Raw genomic sequence first — 23,934 nt, 5'->3', positions numbered from 1 at the left:
ACTGGATTCAGTTCTGATATTAGGGTTTTTTTCTGTTGGTTTTTTGGTGATGAACCATCACTACTTCCTATTTTTAGTATCCTGCTTTAAGAAATGCTTTTTCACCTCAAAATATTATCACTTCCTTTTTGTTTTTCCATACCAACTCTCCCTCAGCCTTCCTGTCTCATAGGCGTAGAGCAGCACTGCTGCATAATGTTTGGTGGTGCTTTCCAGAAGGCACGTGAGCCTTTGCACTGCAAAACCAAGGGACCCTAAAGCATTTTTCCTTCCTTCAGCCTCTCAATATCTAACAAAGGATCACCTTAGTGTTCTCTGATTTCCAGGTGTTTACAGTGCTGGAGAAAGGGAACTTTAAAGGTCAGATATTGAAGAGAGGTAAAGGTACATGCTATTAAGGAACAAAAAACAAAGAGCTGTCATGGGAATTTGAAGACACTCTGAAGGTTATACCATAGGTGAGATTACAATCATGTGTTGCTGTGAAGGCTGAAAAATAACTTTGTTTACTAGCAAAGCAAAAAATCAATGACAGCCTGCACTGTGTGACATAGTTTGTGTAAGTGGTGGCCTTTGGGTGCTACAACATGTATTCACTTCATCACTGTGCCCAAATGATCAAAAAGCAGGCCCAGCATTGTCTTAGGTGTTGATCCAGATGAACTTTTATGAATATGTTTCGAAAAGATCTGTGATGCATCTGGGGAGGACAGCCTCTACTGCTGTGTGTAATATGACAAATACAAATTTTGGAAATGAAAATAATTTGCTGAACTACGAATTGTCAATATAAATAATGCTAAGATAAACATGAACTGCTTCATCTGTGCATGTGAAAATGGAAAGAACTGTTGTACCCTTTCCAAGAAGTTCTAAGCCACTGAGAAGATCAATTTCTGTACGGGGGAGAAAAAAATGACTGGAAGTAGCTATTAGATTCCCTTAATGGAGAGCTGATAATATCGATGAAATGCAAACCACTTGTCTGTTGTTAGAGAGGTAGGAGAGAGTTATATGCTCTTTGCATAGAGCCAGTTGGGGCAGGGAGATTTATGTTGAGAAAAGGTACTTCACACACTTCAGGGGCAGTTTGTTAAAGTGAAATCATTCAACTACAATGAATTCATTTAATAAACTACTTTTTAAATGGCAAATAACATTTTTGTTTTGTATTGAGTACAAAATTGCTAGCATTAATACTTACAGTGGATCGTGTAAGTGACTTGTAAGCAATAGTACAGATTTGTGAGCAGTATTTCAATAGAAACGTTTGTAATTCTGTGTGGTAACTACAGTTACTGAAAATGCCCAAAATACAGAAATATTTACTTTGAGAAAAGATGCATTAAACTACTTAATGCTTTTGAGCTATCGGGAGAACAGTGACCCCTGCTTGTGTAAAGGCATAGAACAGAGACAAGCTGAGTGCAGAGCACATGGGTAGGGAGGCACGTACCGCAGAACCGTGCTGCATTAGCAATCTGCTGCTTGTGTACATTTCTGTCTTGTGGAGAAATCTATAGCTAATGTAAGAATGCAAGAGTGAATTTATGACTCTTTGAGCAGTCTGTAATTAAAATCTTAATATTTTCCTGGGCAGTGTGAAGCTGAGAACTGGGAATATCATGAAACAAAACAATAGTTGGGGTGGCCAATAATGGTTGTGGCTCTCACACTTTGGGGGTGTACAGATTACATCGTGACAGGGGTCACTGCAAGTGAAACAGATATTAGGTTTGGTACTCTGTGTGTAGTTGCACAGTGGTTTTAGTATTAAAAAACTATTGCAGCTACTGTTTCCTTCCCAAATGCCTTCCTTTTCAAGATTGATGTCCCCTGTGCTTAAATTCATTCACAGGCAGAGGTATTAAAGAAATGTGCAGAGTGTTAGAGTGTTCTTGCTTTCAGAGGTTTCTTCCAGCTTTACGATAGCTGCATGGCTCTACATTTTTCATGAGTGTTTGTTTTCAGCTGCCAAGTGATGTATTTTTTCAATATTTTATCTACGTGCTTTTCAAAGGACTGGATCACATTGGCCAAGTTAAGAAGACTATAGCATATTTTCTAGTGAGATTTTTCCCCTGTGTCCTTGCCCTGCATTAAGTCATATTATTCCAGACAAAAATGGTGGCTTCTCCTTTACCAAATAAAGATGAGAAATGTATGTGTGTTCAGGGAACTACCTGAGCTGAGAGAAGAAATGAAGCTGTGAAGCTGTAACAGGAGTAAGGAGCAAAATGAGCGGAGAATGACTTAGATGGGTGTTGTAGGCTTGGAGGCTGCTCAGCAGGGATTACAGAACAGCCGCAGTACTAATGAAGAGTGAAGGGCAGTTGCTACCTAAGAGTACAAGTACTGCTATGCTCAGGAGAAAAGCATTTGATGAATGATAAACCTGAAGGGTGCTGTTTCATTAGAGGTATTAAAGGTGATGCTTTGGAAGATAGAGAATTAACTTCCATCAGTTTCCATCAAGGTTAAATATATATATTCGTTACAGTAATAATAATTACAGATTGTGTCCTATTTATTTAGTGAAATTGGCCTTTTGATAATCTTCCTTCCATGTTCCAGTATGGGAGAGTTAATTTACTTTAGTCCTTTGCATGTGCTAGTGGAATTTAGTTCCCCTCTTTCTGGAACTGAGGAAGGGTTCCAACATGATTGGAAATAGGAGAATGATAGGGAGTTTAATTCAAAAGCAATTCATTTTCCTTTTTTATCCTTCTTTCCCCCCTTCCTTCCTCAAGGCCTGTTGGTAGGCTTGATTGTTTCTAAATGCAAGGTGTCAGTCTCATCAGGTTTTTTCCTGGACTAAAGATGGTTGCCTGGGGAAAAGTCACATTCTCTCTGTGCTTCCACGTCTGTTTTTCAGAGGCTGTTGGTTTACTTTCAAGATGCATCAAAATAGCAGCGTTTTTTGTCTGTTTGTGTATGCTGCCCTGCATAATAAGTGTGGTCTCAGTGCTGCGTGCCCTCGAGTTTTTGTTCTATGCTGGTCTGTATATACTAAACTGGAGGGATGGCCAGGCTCAGTACACCTACCTAAGAATTGCAGCTGTGATCCCAGTCTCGGGTTTAAACATTTGCAGACTTCTCTTGTACCATCATTTGTGTATTTAACCGTTATGAAAGGAATGAATGGAAAAGATAGTCTTTTGAAAGTAAAATCTACTGTGCTTAGTATCAGGCAGAATAGTTTTCAGTGGACATGAAATATGCTCAAACTTTCACAGACTTGTTTTTGTAATATCCTAGGAGGGGAGAAAAGCTAAAGATTTCTCTCCTCCCCATGTGTGATTCTTTTCACTTTCTCCACCTCCTCTCTCAATTTTGTGTGTTTATTCCAGTTTTCTTTATCTGCTTTTAAGTCATAAAGCTAAACAGGTTTTCCTTGTTTCTTGAAGCTCTCTTTTATGCTTCTTAAACATTGTACTATGGCAAGCATGACAGCTGATTCCACGTTTTCCACATCTATAATTTGTATGCCTATTGCTTAGATAAAACAAAGATGTTAGCTAGGCTTCAGAACAGTAAAACTTGAAGATCCAAGTATCTTTTCAATTTAAGTTTGATCGCTGTAACAAATGTAGAATCTGTTGCAAACACTTGTGAAACAGAAAAAAATTAGACCATGTGGAAAGAATGTCATGTAAATAATTATAACATAAAATGAAATGTGCCTGATGTTGGAAGCAGTAAGCCAGGAAGCTTCCCTTTGCCTTTTTGTGCCTTACCTTGGAAGTCCAACTGCTTAACCCACATGCGTTAGGCCGAACTTGTAGCCCTAGGGAAATGTCCTCATTGCTGCAAAGGTTTGCATAAAACAGGATTCATTTCTGCCTGTGACCGTGACAAAACTCATTCTGTACATCAATTTCTAGACCTCTAGCACCTATTTTGTGTAAAAGTTAATAATGTAAAATAATGCACTGCATAAATGCAGTAATGCCATTCTCCTTTGTATCATCATACAACAATACTAAATTCTGAGCCATTCTGCCAGCACACTTCAAAAACACAGGAAGCTTTTGTATGATAATTAACTCAAATATCAAATCACTTGTGTATCTCTTCAGGGTGTTACATTTCTAACATTTAAGTTTTGCTTAGACAGCTTTACCTTAGACTCATAAGCTAATATGGTGCTTTTCACTTATTTTAGCTATTGTAGAGCTCTTGTAAGAAGTGTTCAATCAAACCTGGAATCTGATTGTAATTTTCTGCTTGTAGGGAAAGCCTTACATGATTTCTAGCAGAATACCAAAGGTATCATTGTGTTCTTTGGACTTCAGTATTGATCTCTATTATGTAAGACTGTTCACAATGTGAAAAAAATGAATAATGTACTGCAGTGAAGTAGTTTCCTTTGATCAATAACATCTTAATCAACAATGGAAAATATAATGTACAAAAGTGTATTTAAAATGTTTTAAGTTTCAGTGCAGAATAGAGGTTAGATTTGTAGATACGCAGGCAGATTAACTTTTGCTTGGCAGTCTGCAGAATAATACTGACCTTGCAAGGGGACTGATTGTGGGAGAGGCTGTACCCTTCTGTTTGTACCTTGTGATTTGGAAGCTGAGAAACTTAAATTCTATTTTTGAATCTGCTTTGTTGTTCCTTTGTGCAAGATGGTCAGAATCCCAATGCATCTGTTCCCTCACCTTAAAAAGGCGTTGGTACTTACCTTCCTCACAGCTATGTTTTATGAATGATATCATATGTTCCTCCATAAACTTTGAATATTTTTGCAGATTGTAAGCAAATAATTATCCACAAAATACCAACTACCCATCTGTATTTAAAAATAATACTAATAACATGTCTTCTGTTTCTTCTGTTTTCATGATAATTATCAGAGTAATTGAATAAAATACTGAACATAGTAGTGACTGACTAGTGTTGTATTCTTATAGGAAAATGAGAACAGGTTTGTATCAGCAGCCAACCAATGAAACTGCCCAACTAGAAAGTTTTATATTTTTCTTAAACTTTAACTGCACAATATGTTTTACAAATAACCTTAAGTATGGAAGATCATATCCTGCATTGGATAGCAGTTTTATAATGGATTGATATAAGTTTCCTGTGCATCAAAAACAGTGCAATTCCTGCTTAAAAAACAGCAGAATGCATACAAAACAGTGCAATTACTTTTGGCCCTGTGGAGTTAATGTTGTTTGTTTGGATTTTTTCCTCATTTCCCACCAGCTTACTGGTACAGTTTCTGTGAAAAGTGGCTGCTGGCAGCCCTTGATAAACATGGAGGTAGGATTTCATTAGGCTCTCGTGGTCTGAATGGAATAAAAGCAGCCCCTTCTTCTTTTGTAACAGTAGCTGACAGCAATGGGAACAGTCTGGGTGCTCACAAGTACCCACTGTCATGGGGCCATCTCTGCAGATCTTCAGGCCCCAGCTCTGGTAGTGGTGTCTGCATGTGGGCAGGATCCAGATGCAGACCTAAGGCTGTCAGTGCAATAATCTTCCATTGCTTCTTGAAATACCTGCACAGGCATCTTTTTAAATATAAGCACCAAATCGAGTTGTGATGATACTGTTCTGCTTTTAGCTTTAAGTAGCAGTATAGAGTTTAAAATGTTACCCTGTGATTTCAGAACATGGGGACACAAGGCATAAATACTTCTATTGTTGCTGTTACCTGAATTTATGCATATGCTTTTATATATGCACACTCAAAACAAAAAAACAAACAAACAAAAAAAACTATCTCCAGAGCACTGCTGCTTTAGTTTTGATCTTGCATCCAATCTGTGTATTAACTAATACTAACCATGCAATAAAGCTGACAGATGTTTGTGAACTGGGCAGCAGAAAGCAAGGACAAGCTCCTGTCCACCTGCTGCATGTAGCATCTCTGTCTCCAAGTTTTGTACTTTGAATGTTTAACAGGGTGGTTGCATGCACTTTGCTGAAACCAGCATTTGAGATACGATCACACTTCCCGGGACTCAATTGCTTCAGTCAGCAGAGTAATTACCAGGGGATATTTATGGAAGAGAAGCAATGGCTTCCCAGTGGTGTTTGGAGGCAACTCACAGGTTAGAAGGACTTTCAACTGCACAAAAAATAATGCTGTTTCCCTTTACTGGAGCAGAAACACTGATCTGTACAGATGCAATAAAATAAGAACCCAATAAAAGAACAGTATACTTCAAATATTAATGCAGTAGAAATGTGGGAGGTCCTGCTACCTGCTGAACTTCAGGGAATATTGACTCTAAATTCCAGTGAATAAATATTCTCTGGTGGCTTATTGGTACCTGCTACTTTTACTGCAGCTGCAGCGTGTCTTTAGGCAATTCTGTCCTCAGGGATGCATTAAGGGGCATTTTCCAAAGAAAGTAAAAAGGTGTTGCTTATTCTGATTATTTCATGGCTATTAAGTCAACCTAATGCTCAGCTGTTCATTCTCCTGTTCTCCCTGGAAAGCTGTCCTGTGAACTCTTTCCTAAGCCTGGTCAGGCCTCTCTCCAGGCATCCAGCCTATGCCAGGAGTGGATTAGAACTTAAAACTCTCCCATTTCCATTTGATCCTTACTTTTCTTAGCTGTTTCATAGAATTTCTTCTAATCCAGTTGGAGCTTCTCAACTGAAATAGTTCTTTGTCTCTGGGAAGAAGTATGTTGTTTTTTTTAATAACAGTGAATCACTGAACTCAAGAGAATTGCAAATAAATGACTGATGATAAAGATGGGTAGTTCATATGTGTGTAGTTTACACGTCTGAGGAATCAAGATTTTCTGCTTTTTAGGACTTCACAGCTTTATTTAAAAAGTTATTACCTCAAGAAATTGAAGTTCATCACTCTTTACAAGAGCACTTGTTCAGACTTTGAAATGCACCAAAGGCACCACTGTGGTGATTTATTGTGCTGTGAGAAGTGATCAATCTTTATAATGTACTTACAGCAATCATGATGTCTCAAGGCAGCTATCAGCACTCTTTATTGCAGTCACACATATGAGAATGTTGGTAGTTTTCTGATACTTTTTGAAGGAGGAGGAAGAAAACCAAAGCAAACCACCACCACCTACAACACCCCAACCCTGGTTGACAAAATCAGATACCCTGGTTGACAAAATAGCCTTCAACTATTCTGGCCAAAAAGAGAAGACAATGTGAATGTTCTGTAGAGTTTAGATTAGACTCATCCGTCAGTTGTTTCAGGTCAAAACTCAGTCTGCTGTAATAATTTCTTTTGCTAAAAATTTAGGTGGCTTTCCATGGATCTCACGTTGGTTCTGATTGAAAAGAGGAGGCTTTTTTACTCTCTGTTTTCTTGATTTTAATCTTCAGGGTAGGTTTACTGATGACTGTTCCTGTTTGGTTTTTGTTTTTTGTGTTTTTTTTTGAGATGGTCCAAACTGACCTTAAATTAAGTGAGACTTGAGTTGATTTTCTGGGCTTATTCCACTTGGCCATCAGGAGCTGTAGGACTTCAGCTGTACAATGACATGAGTTTTACAACAGTTATCACTGATCACTCTCTATTAGTCTCTAATGAAAAGGAAGAAAAATTTCTTTGTGTTTCTCTGCATGTCAGTGAGAGCCTCAAACTACCAGCAAGGCAGCCCAGGTGCTGGGGTACTGCTTCTCCTGCTTCCAGAATGGTTTGCATCAAGGTAACTAATGGTTGGATTTGGAAGTGCTTGTTAAAGGCTTTTCTGCTCACCTAAGTGGAGGGAACAAGTTGCTTTCTCACTGGGTGAATTCAGTCCGTTCATCTCTTGTACTAGAAAGTTAAAGTGCAGCTATTCTGGGTAGCCTCCAGTACTGGCTGGAAATGAGCAGAAATAAACTGAATCATGCACTTTTAGCTTCCTTTCAGAATATTTGCTTGTGATTTTGCTAATAACATAACTATTTCTTCTTGCTTGCATGCAGTTTCCTTTTCTGCATGCGTGAGAAAAGTGAATGGGCTACAAAATGCTTTCCAAAGCGAAGCATTGCCCTCTGCCGGGCGCTGTGTGAATGAGCCGCCCTCAGAAACCCCGGGACTTCTACTGGAGCAAAGCTGGGATGCCGGCTGCAGCCTGTCGGCCTCCTTGCTGCTCTAATTCCTTTGCACCAGGTGATTCAGTCCCTTTCAAGCTATGGTAAAGACATAACAGAACGAGTACAGTGAGAGAATCGCCATTTGAGTGCTGAAGTTATTTTATTCCAAGCATTGCTTTATCAAAACGCCAACAAGGGACTCATCTGCTGACTCATCAAAGGATCTTTTAGAACATCTTGGTGCTTCAAGTAACATTGTCTTTAATGTTCAAAAATCTGCTCATCTGCCTTCTTCCAGCAGGTGCTTCCTGTTAGAGAATGATCACGTCATAAAACATTTAATATGGTACCTACATTTCACAAGCAGAAGAAGTGCACCGTAAATAGTCCTCTTCCATACAGACTTGTTTCTGAATCTTCATCCTTGGATATTTTGCTGAATGTCTGGTTTGCTTTAAGTATGACACCTATAAGTTTTGGACTAAAATATTTGACATAGACCACATTAAGATAATCTTCCTGTAGATCAGAAGATAAACTGCATTACTTAAGAACAGTGCTTGAGATATAAAGGAGATAATTCTCTGGAACATCTGTTATTGAAATCTGTCAAGTTGTTTAACTTGGAAGGATGTGAATTAGATCAAATGGCCTTCAGTATTCAGCTGAAAGAAGTAACTGCTTAAACAGCATCTTTCTCTAATGAAAACAAAAACACCTCAACAACAACAATGAAAACCCCACCTCAGCAAGTTCCCTCTATCTCCAGAAAAGCTGCACCTGTTCTCTGGGCTTTCTTTTTTTCCTTCTGTATCCCTTGTTCCACTTCTGAAAGCTTCTGATGCAATAGGATTTCACTGGTTTGCATCACTTCGGTTGAAAATATCCAACATTTTCATATTTCCTGTTTAGTAGTAAAATTCTGGTTTTAACCATTTTGACCAGGAGGCACCTTTCCTGCCTCCAAGACATCAGGATAGTTTGCATGGAGATGAATCCCGAGGTAGGTATGGTGCTAATAGATGCTCTTCCTGAAACAGGGTCTGTGTGATGGCTGAGTGTCTGCAGGGTTGTGGAGTAGTGAAAACTAATAAAACCTTTTAAGACCTAATGAACATCACATGTAGAGATGCTGGGGAAGAAAAAGACATCAAATAAGAAGTGCTGAATATGTTTAATATTGTAAGTGTGGATTCAGATGTGAATAGTAATATCCTCATAGTGTCTCTGGCAGTACGCTCAAGCTAGAATAATGTGTGAGCTGACTCGTTAATGAATGTTTCGTTTCATTTCAAAAAGGTGGTTTTCATTAGTCAGTGACTCAAGCTTCTATAAATATGACTTAAATAAGGCAGACTAGTGCCATATTGTATCAGTGTCTGAATAACAAGAGCAAGTGAGAGCTGAGTCATTTCAGTGACTCATCTCATGTTAGAGACCTAGTGTTATTCTCTACATTATAAAATCTACTTATAATTGTGTTTCTGAACACAGTTTGTATGAGATGTGTTGTACTGATCAGAGAAGCAAAAGATATTTGGCTTGTATGTTCTAGGTATGTTCTAGAGATCATGTTTGAGCATATTAATTTCTTTCATGGTGAGTAGCCCATATTTCATAGCCATCTGGCCATCCATGAGGCAGTAGCTTACTCCTCTCACCTGTTAAGGAAAAAGCTAACATTGAAATGAATCTTCTCAAGAGGGGAAACCTTCAGCTTCATTTGGCTACTGCAGTGCCTACAGCACGGAAATGCGTTGTCTGGCATACAATAGAACAGGGGCTGACTTACACGAAGGAGCCACCAGCAGATGTTTTTCCACCTAGGCAATTTGTGTTGTTATAGCAACAAGGTAATTCATATATGGACTGTGTAAGAAGCAAAGCTATTTTGCTTTGAGCCATTTTGATATCTTGTGCAGACACATTCACTCAACATATGTTAACTGCACTTCAATATCCAGTGTAGTAACATGTCAGTTATCAGAACACCAGTTGCCTGGGATAAGAGAAACAGTCTTCTGGTGTTTCTTTTTGTGCTATTGGCATAGAACAATAATAGCACTTCAAGGAGTGCTAGGAATTATTTTCTACATATGCTAACCTTGAATTTAAGTTCAAGTCTGAACCACCTGCAGTGATGAGCTGATGTACTTTTTTCAGCCTTAAAAGCCCCCCCTTGTATCAATTCCTGTACATAATTATGCCCTCCAGAGTAGCTGCACACATCAGTAACTAGTAAACTAGTATTCACAGATACCTGGAAAGCAGAGATCAGCTCAGAGCTGTCGGCAGATCTGCTCATGTTCTATAGGTGACTTGCTCTTGGCATTGAAGTTTCTCCACTTGCCAAAAGCATTCTTGCCGGACCTTAGGTATCTAGAACATTCACTACCTATGTCAAGCTTCTTACCCTTGCTTCTTGTTTTTCCTATTGCTTTTCTCCCCCAAATTAAGCCAGCTGTGCACTGTTGTAAAAGCCCTGTTTTAGGCTGTGGAACAGAGGGATTCTAGAGGGTCTGGAGCAAACCCATAGGTTTCAGCTCCTCAGCTGGGAAGTGAGAGGGCTCAGGATCACTGGAGCTGAGCTCCCAGGATTTCTCAGGCTCCTTGCTCTATGGAGTTGGGAAACAACTATGCTCAGTGGAGTTTCTGAGGCTGTTTCTTAGTTTGTCCAAGGTGAGATTCTTTTGCTGATCCTGATGTGTTTCGCAGAGAAAAATCTGGGAGGGTATTGTTGGGAATGATGTGCACTCTGTACTAATGCCTGAATTGGTGCTGCATCCTAAAATGAGGAAGTTTCAACATCGGAGGAGTTTTTATAGAACAAGAACCTTGAAGAGGAGGATTTCCTTTGTTTCAGTCTCAACCCTGAGTGAACTGAAAGTAGGATTATAAGGCTTTTATTACTGATTAAGATTCACTCTTCTATTAGTGAGAAGTAGACTGTTACTCTCTAAGTTGTAACTGCTTTCTTGGAAAAACTGTCCTCATTTCCCTGTAATAGTATCAGTACGTAGGAACAGTAATTGTCACATCCTTCTTCAGAACTAAAACAAAAATGAGACAAGAACAGTGCACAGCCTTGCACTGATCCTTCTGTATTTGCCAAAGCTGAGGGTACCTCCTGATTTTCTGCCAGCCCCTTGGACTCTGTGACTGCTTTATCTCTTGTCCAGCAAAAGGACCACGGGGTTGGTGCATCCAGGTAATGTCCATGCTCTCATTCCACTAAAAACACAGGCTTATCTGTTCTGTTAAGGAATTGAAATGATTTGTACTCTGAGGTGATCTGTCACATCACAGCTCTGTTCTGTAGAATTTATACTGTTTTTAAGCTCAGCTGAGTTGTCAGCCACACAAAGATATAAAATAAAATTTAAAAAAAAAAAGGTTTGCTGGTTGAGCTAATTCAGATGAGATACCAAAAATTCTGGCTGCTTCTCAAAAAAGCAGAAACCTTTCTGCCTGGGTAGCTCGTGCTGTTGTATTAGGAGGTTATACTGTTCAGTCACTATGGAAATCTCCCAAAACAAGAAAACCTGGCCTTTTGGGTTTCTTTTTTATTTCTGTGTTAAAAGTAGTTCTGTTGTATCTTTCACATGAAATAGGTAGGCTTGAGAATGAAGTGCTTTCAGGGCCCTTTTCCGCAGAGCGCAGTGACCTACAGAAACCAAACAGCAGCAGGAGATTTGACCTGAGCCAGGACCAGACCCTACATCCCCAGCAGGGAAGCAAGCTTTGCTGGACAGCCTGCTGCTTTTGTTCTTTCTATGGACTTTAAGAAGTCTTAGCAAGTGTTGACTTTGTCCTGTATAAGTAATTTCTATATATGCTTATGATCCTCTACATTGAAAGACATGAGGACTTTTAGAGATTTTAAGTTGTTTTTGTTGAATGTTCACATTCTGAACTGCGCTGGTTCTCTGCCTGGACAAAGCAGAATATGCTTCTAGAAGAAAGCATGGAATGTATGCCACATGCCTCTGATCCATGTTATTATCTTTAATATAACCCCAAAAAAGAGAAAATCCTGGCGTAAAGGAAAAATAGTGCCTCCTGGGGGATGAGTAGTCAGATGTCCAATAAAAAGCTACATTGTTCATCTTAACATTGTCTGAAAACAGCACCCACTAAACTTTTTTTTTCCTGATGTATTTAAGTTCTGCAATTGAGTGCTTGGTTCCATTTTAGCTTAGCTTAAAACTATTATTTTCTGGAGCATATGTGATTAGAAATGCCTAGCGTCCTATCCAAGTTAAATGGATGCCAATTATTTTTGTTCCAGAAAGAAAAACATGGATGTGTTCATACTTTAAAGATCTCTTCAATATTTTTTTGTAAAGAACAAAAATACACTATGCCATTGAGGCCTGCAAAAGCCTGAACCAGTAGGCATGACTTTCTGAAATTAATCTAGCATCTGAAGCATCCTCCATAATTATGAAAACAGAATGGATTTACCTGCGATAGCTTTGATCGCTGCCTCCAGCTCCATCTGTCATTTGTCCAACTAGTTCAGGTGACATATTGCCTCAGTCCTCATCCATGTCCTTTATGGTCATAGCAGTGATACAAAACACTGCAGATAGTTGTATCTGCAAGTTGCAACCTAATTACCAGGTGAGGAAAGTTTAATAATGAGCTGTCGATGATCCTGATCCTACGAGGAAGAAAAGAGTTGGCCCTGCTGTGAAAAACTTTTTCTCAGAAGGATGGCTGTGCTGGGCAAGACAGCTGCTCCTGCTATTTACTGAAAATAGCTGAAAAATCCCATTTTTTATGAAGTCATTTTGATCAAAGGAGTAGCTTCTGTACAAAGAATGATTAAGTGCGCTGGCCTTCAGCCTGACAAGGTGTGACTAGTGGGATGGAGGGAGGGAGGGAATGCAAAAGGTCAATAGGACTTAGAGTTTTATAGAGAGAGTGAGAGTAATCATTCAGCCTTTCCTGTAATCATAGCTACTGAACAGAAAATGAAGGATGATTAAGAAAATAGAAGTATATTTCCCTGTAAAGCATAATAAAAAAGTTCCAGTGTTCTCCCACAGGGTGTAGTTGAAGTTTGAGTTCATTTAGATTCAGAAGACACAGTCATAGAAAAAAAATTCACCGTATGTTATTAACCTCTAAAACACTCATGTGGTTAGAGAATCACTGAACTGGAAGTTCTTGGAAACTGGGCAAGCACCAGAGTCTGATTGAATCACAGAACTGTTCAAGTTTAAGTGACCTTGGAGGTCATCTGCTCCATCAACCTGCCCAGAGCAGCATCAACACTGAAATCAGACCGGTATGCTGAGGGATTGTCTGGCCAGGTCTTGAGCCTTCAAAGAATTCATAACTGTTTGGGAACTTCTTTGAGTACTTAGTTATCCTTATAGATAAAGCCCTTGCCTTGTTCAGTCTGTACTCACCTGCATTGGCTGGGCGTCTTCTTCCCCAGCTGTGCACTGCAGTGCAGGGCTTGACTCCATCAGTCTTGGTAGCCTCCTTGAAGGTACTGGGAATCTGCTCTCAGTTCCCTCAGATTTTCTTGTCTCTTCGCTAATAAATGAATATTTTCTTTGTACCCATCTTTTGTATATTCGTTATTGGTTGGTGATAACTGTGGGCTCCTGGACAAAATGGTCCTTTGGTCTGGCTATGCACAACAGTAGTAAACGTCTCCTGGGATCTCTTTCACTTCCTGTTCATCAAAACATTAATTCTTTCTCAGACCACATCAGGAAAAAAAGTTTGTGAAAATTGTGTAAATTGTGTTCATTCTTTTTTTCCCATTTTAATGAATTTTTTTAATACATACAATATGGCATAAAGATCCTTGGATTTTCAGAACATCCAAGGAAAACGTCATTGGTGTGGTTCCTTTTGACAGTGTTTGCTAACAATCTGCAATGGTTGTACCAATCTAGGATGAATTTATTTTGTTGAGTGCTGCTCTCTTTTCAGATGTTTGCATAGAATAGAGACTAATGGGTTTAGACAACCTTATGTTCAAAAGGCTTATGGTTAGAATTCATTATGCTATTTCTGTGGGTTATACTCTCATAGAATTGCATATTGTATGTAGAAAATCCATTTGAAATTAGTTATGTTTTGAATCTCAGGAAAGCCTGAGTAAACTACTCAATAGTAATATATTGTAATTGTTTTATTATATCATAATAGCGTGGAAATAGGGATGTATACAGCTATGATACACAAATACTGAACTAAAGACATGTTAAATGCTTTCTTTTCGTAAGTCACTTAAGTAACATTATAAAGAAAAGCTTTTAAAATTGGCTGTGCATTGAGGGGTAGCACTGATGTTATTTTCTCAGGCTACCCTTCTGATTCAGTGCTTGGCTCCGCAAATATCAGCACCAGTCTAGACCTCTTAAAAACGGATGCATTTCATCTGGTATGTGTGTGTGTTAGGGCCACATTGGGCTCAAGGATTAATGGCGGGTCTTACACCAGAGAGCTAACATCTAATTCCTTTTTTGCTTCCAAGGACAAGATCTTTTGGTCTATCTGATCAGTAACTGCAAGAAGGGCAGTATCTTGTTCTTTCTAATACAGTTGTACTATTCAAGTGTGGGTAGGGGTCATGTGAAGGAGAATTAAAATGGCATAAACTTACAAGGTTTTTTAATGTATTTATCATTCTAAATGCTGATATCAGAGTTTATGAAGTTGTTTCAAACCATTTCTGCATATAAAATAATAATAATAGGTCCATGACTCATCCCTGTTCCATCAAACTTTCAGATGTGTTGCCCCTAGGTTGAATTGCTCAGTATGTCAAATTTCAACTTGAAATGCAAATGTCTGCTGAAGCATTCCTGCAAAAATGACCCATTTATGTGGATTTAACAGCAGATGTTTGCTAGGAGCTGTGTTATTTGTTTGCATTGCTTGGAAAGGTCATTCAAATTGCTTAAGTATTTGCTGTCAATATCTTATCACTGCATAGGAAGGAAGCAGCAGATTACCCTTTGAAAGAACTTTGTGTAGAGGTTTTTAGGATTCTTCTAGAGGAGCTCAACTTCAATGATGTGTTCTGCCAAGGTCATTAGTATCCAATATAGTTGCTCTCAAACAGGCTGGCTCAGATGGTGGCTGGCTTCCAAAAACCTCTCAGAGAAGCTGGCCAGCCACTCCAACTCAGGCTGCCTGCGCAAGCAGCTGTTTCACCAGCCTGATGCCTCTGCTGCATTGAGTAGTGCTGGCCAAGTTCACTGAGTCTCTTGCCAGGAAAAGGAACTGGCAAATGGTACTCAAGAGGAATTTTTGTGCTTACAAGTGTGTATTATGTGGTTCTTGTGAGAAAATGACTTTTCTGTGTACAAGCTCAAATAGAGTTGTCTTTAAGACCTGAACACCACATGTAGAGCTATTTTATTTCTTAAGGCTTTTGTGGGAGGGCCTTGAGAGGATGGGTACTTGATTTTTTTTATTCTTTTTCATTTAATGTTAATTCACCAAGGAATGTACTATAAACAGTCTTTGTCTGTAGGCATATTAGAAACACTAGATAAAAATACAGGGGAATTAGATTTCCTCTGGGAGTTTTAGACTGTACTGTGCACTTCTGAGAGCTGTTCCTTCTAAAACTGATCTGACTGTAAACTGTAGAATTGTGGAAATACAATAGTGATTCAAGGCAGTGCTGGGAGTTCATCTAGTTACCTCTCTGCCATTCTAAGCTTAGGCAAGGTAAGAAGAACAGAAAAGCAAATGCTAAGACAATGGTGGTGCAGGGGAAATGAAGGAAGCATTACTTGTTGAGTGTGGGATTGGCTCTTAGACAAAAGTTGTCATCAACTGTTCATCGAAGTACTGAATTGTACTGAATGGCCTGCTGCACTAATTTTACATGCCCACTGTGCTGATTTCTAGGGTTTTCTCTCCGGTGAAATCTTCTTTGCCTTGCTTTCCTCCTGTGTCCTAACTTCAAGTACAGGCTTGCCATCAACTGACTATTCCCCCCTTTTTCCCAGCACTGATCATTTCCATTATTTTCTTTGAGGCCTTTACTTATATGCTGTTGGAGTTGATGGCCCCTGCAACATCGAACAGCATCAAATTGGTGTTTGCTTCCACATTCTCAGAACTACTGAATGTTTTTGAGAATTCCTTTGGCCTTTCTCTATATTGAAAATGTGTTTTAAAACCTAGTGAATACTATGTGTGATTTTGGGCTGTCTAGGATAATGAGTTGCTTTCTGATGTAGGAAGCTATCAACTGGAGCTTGATGCTGGCAGGTTTCTAGCATTAGATGGTGACCCTGCCCTTTGCCCAACACCAGGGCAGGGCTCCTTTGCACTTCCCATGTTTTTTGCCACAAGCTGTTATCTCCTCATGCAGTCTGTCAAGACCAGTGCCACAAGTTGCTGTGGATGACTGTCATATAAATGCAGGCAATTGGCCCTGCGATAAATTTGGCAATTTTTTTTTTGCCCCATGAATAGGCTGGAGCAGTTTATGACTCCTTGTGGATGTACAAGTAGATCAATTCAGCCAGCTCATCCTGCTCCTGACACTGTGGGTGCTCCGTTCAGCCCAGCCACTCAGGTACTTCCCAAGCATTTCCAGGGGGTGGGATTAGCACAGCCATAAACACCTATGATCAGGATCTCAGCTGTGACTTCTTTACTTTGTGCTCAGGATCTTCTACAAGCTCATGGAGAATGTTAATTGCTGTAACTGTGTTAACAGTACCTCTATCAGCAATGGACCCATGAAATCTCCAACTAGATTTTTGTTTGTATTTACCGTGGGGAGAGAGGTGGCATTGGTGTCTTTATTAACATATTGACTTCTCTATTGACAACAGTTGTCTTCAGTCTTGTCTGTTTAATTAATATAATTGATCTGCTGAACATCTAGATAATAATTTTGTGGCAAATATTCCAACTAATCTCGTTATTAAAATTGAGTTTATGCTCCTTATTGTGAAATCTTTCACGGGACTAGCTGGAAAAGTAATTCCATGACTGTTAACTTGCATTTTTTTTCCCTTCATCTAAAATATCTTTTGTGATGGCTTTTTATTAAAACAACCAGGGACAAAATATTAAAGAAGCCTTCACAGTGAAGGAATGCCAAGAAAAAAATAATCAAGTGGAATCTTATTTTTATGTAGCAAAAATAAAACAAATGATGGAAATGTCAGCATTACATAAGGTCCATTGACTAGCAGCTGAACTCAACAAAATGTAAAGACATAAATAAAGTACATGATGAATATGAATAAAAGATGCAGGAAATACTTCCAAACTTTGATTCTTTTTGGAATTTTATTTTTTTCAAGCCCATTTGAATGATTTTCTGAGAAGACGCTCTGGATTAACTAATTGTTGGATCCGTGACTTCTGAAATCTGGGTTAGAGCAGAAATACACATCAAAGGAGGAAAAACATCTGCACCATGAAATGTGGCATCCTGAGCTATAGACAGCCACTTCTTCATCTCTTCTCAAATGACTTATTACATTGCCCATTAGTTTGTTAATGTTAGTGAAATATTTTATGGTGACAGATATGCTTTACTTAGACCAGGAGACGTGCAGGCATTAATTACATTCTGCTCATTGGTATTCATTCTTCTGCTGACATTTATGTGCAATTTTATACCATCCTAAATACTGAAAGGTGTGTGCAGCAGATTTGTCTTTTGTTTTTGTGTTTTCAGTTCAGTTGTCCAAAGCATGATGGAATGAATCTGAACAAATATTTTCTACTTCTATTCCTTCTGTTATTAACTACATGCTATATGTGAAATTAAAAGTAGCAATTAAGAAGCCATCCCAACCCTGGAGAAACTTAATTGCTTTCTAAATACCTATTACAATGTGATTCATTAGCAACGTATGCTTTTATTGAAGAGGACAGCAGCTGTGACCTGATATCAGGAAGCCCAGAAGAGTGACTCAGGCCAAAATTACAGCTCTTACTCTTTGCCCACAACTGTTTCTAGGCTGTATTCCAGGTAGCCCTGCTACCGCTTAGATTTTGTGCAGGAATATTTCTGTCTTGAATTGTTTCTATGCGTTATGATCTGTTATGAGCTATGCTCAAACCTGCAGCTTTATAGATTTTGATCTGTATTTGTTCTCCTATACCTAAAATTAGTCTCCTATTCTATGTTCGGGGAGTAAAGAAGTCTGCAGCACGGTATAAAGTACTGTTTAGCATAACTAACATGTCTCACAAATATTTACTGTGGGATTAAAAATATTTTCTTTAATTTTAATTTTTCTTCCAGAGCCAATGGCATTTCTGTTAATAATGCATAATGCTGTTGAGAGAGGTGTTAAGCTTAAGATGCCTCCAAAAGAGACAAAACTCAGAAGTAATTCTTTGTGGCTTAAATATTTGTCACTTAAAGAGCTGTACTGAATTGATAATTGCGGTTTGTGCATTTATATTCTGTGGTACTTGTAGATATGCAAAAACAGTTCTCTTCAGGTGTCAGAAGAAAACAACTGATGATTATTTGACAAAGCAATGTTACTTGAATAAGCTGTCTTCAGGTCATCTCTTGTGAAGACTATGTAAATTCTGATGTGATGATCAGAATACATATATCTTAGTTGAATCTAAAAGCAATTGCTAGTAAAATTGCTGGTAAAGTACCAGAGCAAAGTGTGTCTAGATAAGAATCCTTTTACCATCACAAATCTTTGCGGTTGGATTTCTTGGAAGTCAATGTTCAAATTGATTGGATTTGTTGTCAGCAGCATACAGAAGCAGCAGAGGTCTTTTGCAATACTTCTGGCACATCAGCATTTGCAGATCCTATGCCATCTCTTGCTATTCAGCAGGTATTTTATGTCACAAATATTCTTGAATGGGAAACGTACACTGAGCTGTAGCTTAAGTAGTGAATAAAGTTACACTTTATTACTTAGTTCAGAATTTTGCCTTGCCCTAGATAATATTTCAAGGAAAATGGTTAATCTAACAAGCCATATGTGCATCCTGGTTGATAGCACAACACTGCCAGTGGGGTCTGCTGAGCCTGTTGTAGAATGTTCACACAAAGTATGTGCTCTAAATTAAGCAAACACTTCAGTGTATTGCCCCTCTGCCTGCTAGTGTGCTCTAGTGGAAAACATGTGTGATACTCTCAGACTGAGAAGTGTGTTGCTGCCAACTGGACTGATGTCCTTTCAGTGTTGAAGGATTACTAGGAAAAAAATGTTTACTTTGCACAGCATGCAGCAGGAAGTTCTTCTCTGGTGTTGTATCTCAGGGGAGGATGTTGCTGATACACGTGGCTTTTCCTGCATCCCACTAACACTCTCACACATAATTGTATTTGCTACAGTGAAAGAAATGGAATCGTATAGTTGAAAGCATATCAAATGTGTGTGAATACACAGGTATCAAGCATATTTGCACCACTCTGCTTTTCTTTCCAAGTTAGCAAACAAGAAAAATCCTTGGAAAAGTAAGCAGAAAACTGGTGCACCTGTAACGGTGTTACTTGTAATCCCTGTGTCTGCTGAACTTGATATTTTGATACTTCCATATAAATACTGTTTATTAAATAAGAGCTTGAGTTCCTTTAGGGAGAAAAGGGTTCTTTTTAGTCGTTAGAGGTGCAAGGCAGTTTGAATAGCTTGCAGAGTTCTTACACACAACTTAAAGGAAAGTTGTTTCTTGACTTAGAGTCTGTGTTGTCTACCAGTAACAAAAGATACTTCTACTGGGAAAATCAGAGCTTGGATAGAGGGAGAATTTACGATTAAAACTTTCATAACTCGTCTGTGCTGCCAGCAATGGTGACACCTGCAGCTCCCAGCAGTGAGTTAGTGGATTAGTTCCACAGCTGCTGAGCTGCTGCCTCACTGGGCTGGGCTGCATCCAGCAGAAAGGGCGTTGTGGGCAGCTGGGTCCCGAGGGCAGCCTGCAGGCAATGCTGGTTGCTGGGAGAGGGGAGAGGGCTGGTTGCTGGGGGCAAGGGGGTGAAACGGCAGAAGCAGGTTGGAGAAATTCAGTAGACTATGTCTGGGACTGAGCAGCTCAGCGTCTAAAGTGGGACAGGTGTACACCGTACAGTATGGAAAAGGGGGCTGCTTTATCTTTTACTATGGAAATAATTTTGGTTGCGCAGCTTAATGCTTCTTTTACTTGTCTCTGAAGCAAAGAAGCAAACACTAGCAGGGATAGCCCCACTTTGGCTTTCATCCCTCAGAGGAGCAGTAAGTCAGCGCTGTCCCCTCAGCATGCTGAGGTAGTTCTACCATCGTGCAGCCTAATATTAAAGATTTTTAAGGTAAGGCATAGGAAATATCTCTTTAACGTGTTGTAATGAGGCACTTGTTAGCACTCTGTTTCGGGATCTGGAAGTGCACCTTTCCCTGCTCCAGGAGCAGGCCAGGATGTGGATGCTGCCAGGAGCACTTGGCGAGAAGCAGTTCACCGCCACCTCCGGGCACACAGCGGGCTGGTGCTGGCCTGGCAGGACAGCATGCAGTAAAGCGGTCACTTACATAATGGTGTTGACCCTCAGTGAATCATAGAGCTGTGTGACTTGGCAAGCAGAGAGAAATGGGGACTCCTGAGCCTCCCTGCTGCTGGGGAGCTCTGTTGCAGGCCCCCATTTGAGCATTCACAGGAACACTGAAGCTTAAAAAGGAGGCACTGAACTTTGTCCAGTCTGTGTGCAGTCTGTATTTTTCTGAAGCCACAGCAGTATTTCTTGGTGGAGATGTTTAGATAATGTCCCTGATGTCCAGAATACTGATTAGTCTTAAAAATGTAAGGTAGCGTTTGGGACCATGATAATGAAGACTAACAGGAAAAGGTCTGTATTTAATTTGCTGAGAAGTATTTCTGGAAGAAGAAGTGGGAAGGGATCTTAAAAACAAAGAACCGGAGTCTGATAAAAATACTATTGTAAAGCAAACAAGGTAGAATATGGTAATAGGCAACACAGCTGCTTCTAATCACTCTAATGATTAGAATCTAGAGATCAAAATCAGGTTTTATAAGGCTTTGTCCAAGTCCAAGCTGAGAAGTCTGTATATCCTCCACCTTGCATGATAGCGGTGATTAAGCTGCTCAATATTAGACTATGCTGGGAAGCCATTTTATGGGACTCTTTATGCAGAGGTTGTATTTTCCTAAAAGACATTTATTTTTGTGATGTATTGGTTGCTGTTAAAGGGCATTAGCTCTGACATACAATTTCACAGTACTTAAGCACCTCTTAAAATTGTTCAGTTTCTTCAGTACTTTGTATTTAGGATCTGCTAAAAATAAGGTAGTACTCAAATCCCAAAGAGATTTCTGGAAAATTGTAAAATACCTTCAGCTATTCTCTGTGCAATAGGCAAAAACATTTGCCTTAATCTGTGGAAATGATTGTTAACTTGCAAAGTTAGCCCATTGCAAGCAGTCATATTACTCTCTTGCAGTGCTGTCCATGTGTGTATCAAGGTCTGGCTGCTTTAAATCAGGCTTACGTTGTGGAACGGGGCATTTTTCTAGGGGACCTGATCCAAGCCATGAGCCTGTGTGAGTTAGTTACAGGATTAGGCCCAAAGTGAAGGTTTTGTGAGCAACATAAATCTGTTTTGGAATTTGCCATGTTTCTCTGCTGTATGGGGCAGTGTCACATCGAATCTATGGTTAGATAAATGTGGCTTAACCTGAATACCATAGAGAGTACCTGTTGGTGCAGCATGCACATTTGCAGTCTCTTTTAAATCACTTTTGAACACAGACCGTCAGAAATGCTTTACCATTTTATTATGTTTGTTGCATGAATTAGCAGCATCTCTGACAATTCTTGCTTCTCTTTAGCCTGGGGAATGTTGTAGGTAATGCTATGATAAGTAGCATTTGGTCGACCACCTGCTCTCTCTTATTCTGGAAATATTACAATTGGCTATGGAACAACTATGAACTGATCATTTGACCATGGCAAATCAGCTGCCCTCATCAGTGTGTTCTGGTATATATTTAACTTAATAATGTGAGCAGATGGTCATTATATTGATTCATGAAGCAAGGGAGACAGCGTGGCTGTCTTGATAATGTAAGCATCGGAGTGGGGCAATAAGCAAGGGAAGGAAAAAGAGTAATTTCTTTGCTTATCTGATGGACACAGGACAACCACATACAGCAATTAAATAAAGGCAAGAATGTGACTCCTCAAGTCTGTACATCTCTTATCTGCAGATAGCTGCTGCTAGTGCACAGGAACACTGCTGCTGAAATTCTTGCATCATTGATGTTGCTTTTAAAAAATTAAATGAAAAAAACAGTGGGGAGGAACAATATCTTATAGAGTTGTTAACCTTCTCACTCTGCCACTGCTAATAGTGACAAGTCTTTTGATGAAATATTGCAGGGAAAATGTCATTTAAGTAGTCATTGAGTGATTTTTGCAAACAACTACTTTGCTTGTCATCCCATTAAATGTGGTATAACTGGATTTAATCAAGCTAATTCTATAAAGTATTCAACAACTTCCCTTGTTAGCTAACCTAGTAAGTTCACAAATTCCCAGCTTGCATCCGCTCAAAGGAATAGCTTGATTTAGTTCTTCATCTTGTAATTTCCACATGAGAAATAGCATACACAGAAGAGCATTCTCCTGAGCAGGAGTTTAATCTCGTATTTTGGTTCCTGTTTCTCCCTGTTGCTGATTAGCTTTGCTGTCTTATCGGTTTATGTCATAGTATGTGACTATAAATTGACTTTGCAGTGAGGAGGGAATTCGCTTCGTCTTCACAGATGCTGCTGTTACCATGGAGATAAAAGGACCAATGGCCTTTTCTTGGTTTGGACTGTACTACAGTGTTCATACAGAGACGGTGCATTCGAAAATGCACCATTTGGTGCTTTCAAATTTCAGTCTGAATATCAAATGAGGAAGCATATTGTTTTTTCTTGGTGATGAAGTTAAATAATAAATACAGATCTGGGACTTTTTTCAGAAGCAGAAAACAAGTCTATCAGGAATGTGAAAACAATGTGGCTGGTTTGTGCTTGCTGAACCTCCTCTCTGGGAAAAACCTTTTGGCTTTGCAAAATATAACCCTGTAGAGCCTTTGGGTTTATCTGATGCGGTGTTTGGGGCTGGTTACATCACCAGCTTACTTATCTGTGATGTTCCACCATGGCTGATCATGAATGAGCGTGCAAAACTGTGAATGTAATTTTTTTTTTTTCCTTAAGAAAGCTTTTCTACCTCAGATTGCCTGAAAGAAAATATAAATACCAAATCCACAACACATTCAAGGATGGCTTGCAGAAGGTGTTATTTGTGAGTACCTTTTCCTTCTTCATCTGTCATCACGTCTCTGATATCTGTGTTGAGGATTCCAGAAGTGGGAGTAGTGATCAGTTTATTGTTTGGTAGGTTTCTTTCCATGAACCATTTTTAGGGTGTTACCTTTTTTAGCAGATGAATGATCTGTATTTTAGAAATACACAGTCTGTGTTTATGTATATAGATATTTAAAAATTTAACCTAATGAGAGTGAATCAGCTGATATTTAGCAGTGGGAAAAGCAAAGATGAAAAGGAAAAAAACAATACTTTGCATAAAAACAACGTAGGATGATAGGATGAGTCGAGAATCTCTTCCATTTTGCTTTAATGCTTTGTCATATAAAAGTGTAATCTGTCTTTTAAATATATAGATAGTAATGAAAAGGAATGTATTACAGCCTTGAGCAATATCCTATCAATAAAGCAATATACTGGTTTGGTTTTGTTGCTATGCGTGCTTGCTTATATCTTAAAGGTGCATCATTTGCTTATTATTTACTTGAGCAGTTTCACAAGCATTGCAATCAGCAGAGCAGGAGTTTAATGTTTTGTTCATTTAATGCAGCGCAGCAGCTCTTCACATGAGCTGTCACGTTTGGCAGAATAGCTCAGAGCTTATCCACTTGTAGGCAGAGG

The 23,934-nt window shown here is 39.2% G+C and overlaps 1 protein-coding gene across 12 annotated transcripts in view; it reads left to right on the top strand.

Moving 5' to 3' along the window:
* IQSEC1 (IQ motif and Sec7 domain ArfGEF 1) overlaps positions 1 to 23,934 on the top strand; it is a 248,336-nt gene that overhangs the window by 70,979 nt on the left and 153,423 nt on the right. For 3 of the 12 annotated variants that reach the window (XM_015874703.2, XM_015874699.2, XM_015874696.2), the window contains exon 1: positions 22,834 to 23,290. The exons of the other annotated variants lie outside the window; for them this stretch is intronic. In XM_015874703.2, the coding sequence (XP_015730189.1) occupies positions 23,268 to 23,290 (23 nt within the window). In that variant the 5' untranslated portion in view covers positions 22,834 to 23,267. Of the gene's footprint in view, positions 1 to 22,833; positions 23,291 to 23,934 lie in introns of those variants that run through there. 12 annotated transcript variants of the gene reach the window in all.

The sequence above is a fragment of the Coturnix japonica genome, chromosome 12, assembly GCF_001577835.2.
Source record: "Coturnix japonica isolate 7356 chromosome 12, Coturnix japonica 2.1, whole genome shotgun sequence".
Classification (NCBI taxonomy): Eukaryota; Metazoa; Chordata; class Aves; order Galliformes; family Phasianidae; genus Coturnix; species Coturnix japonica.
This window is presented reverse-complemented; position numbering and strand designations above follow the sequence as displayed.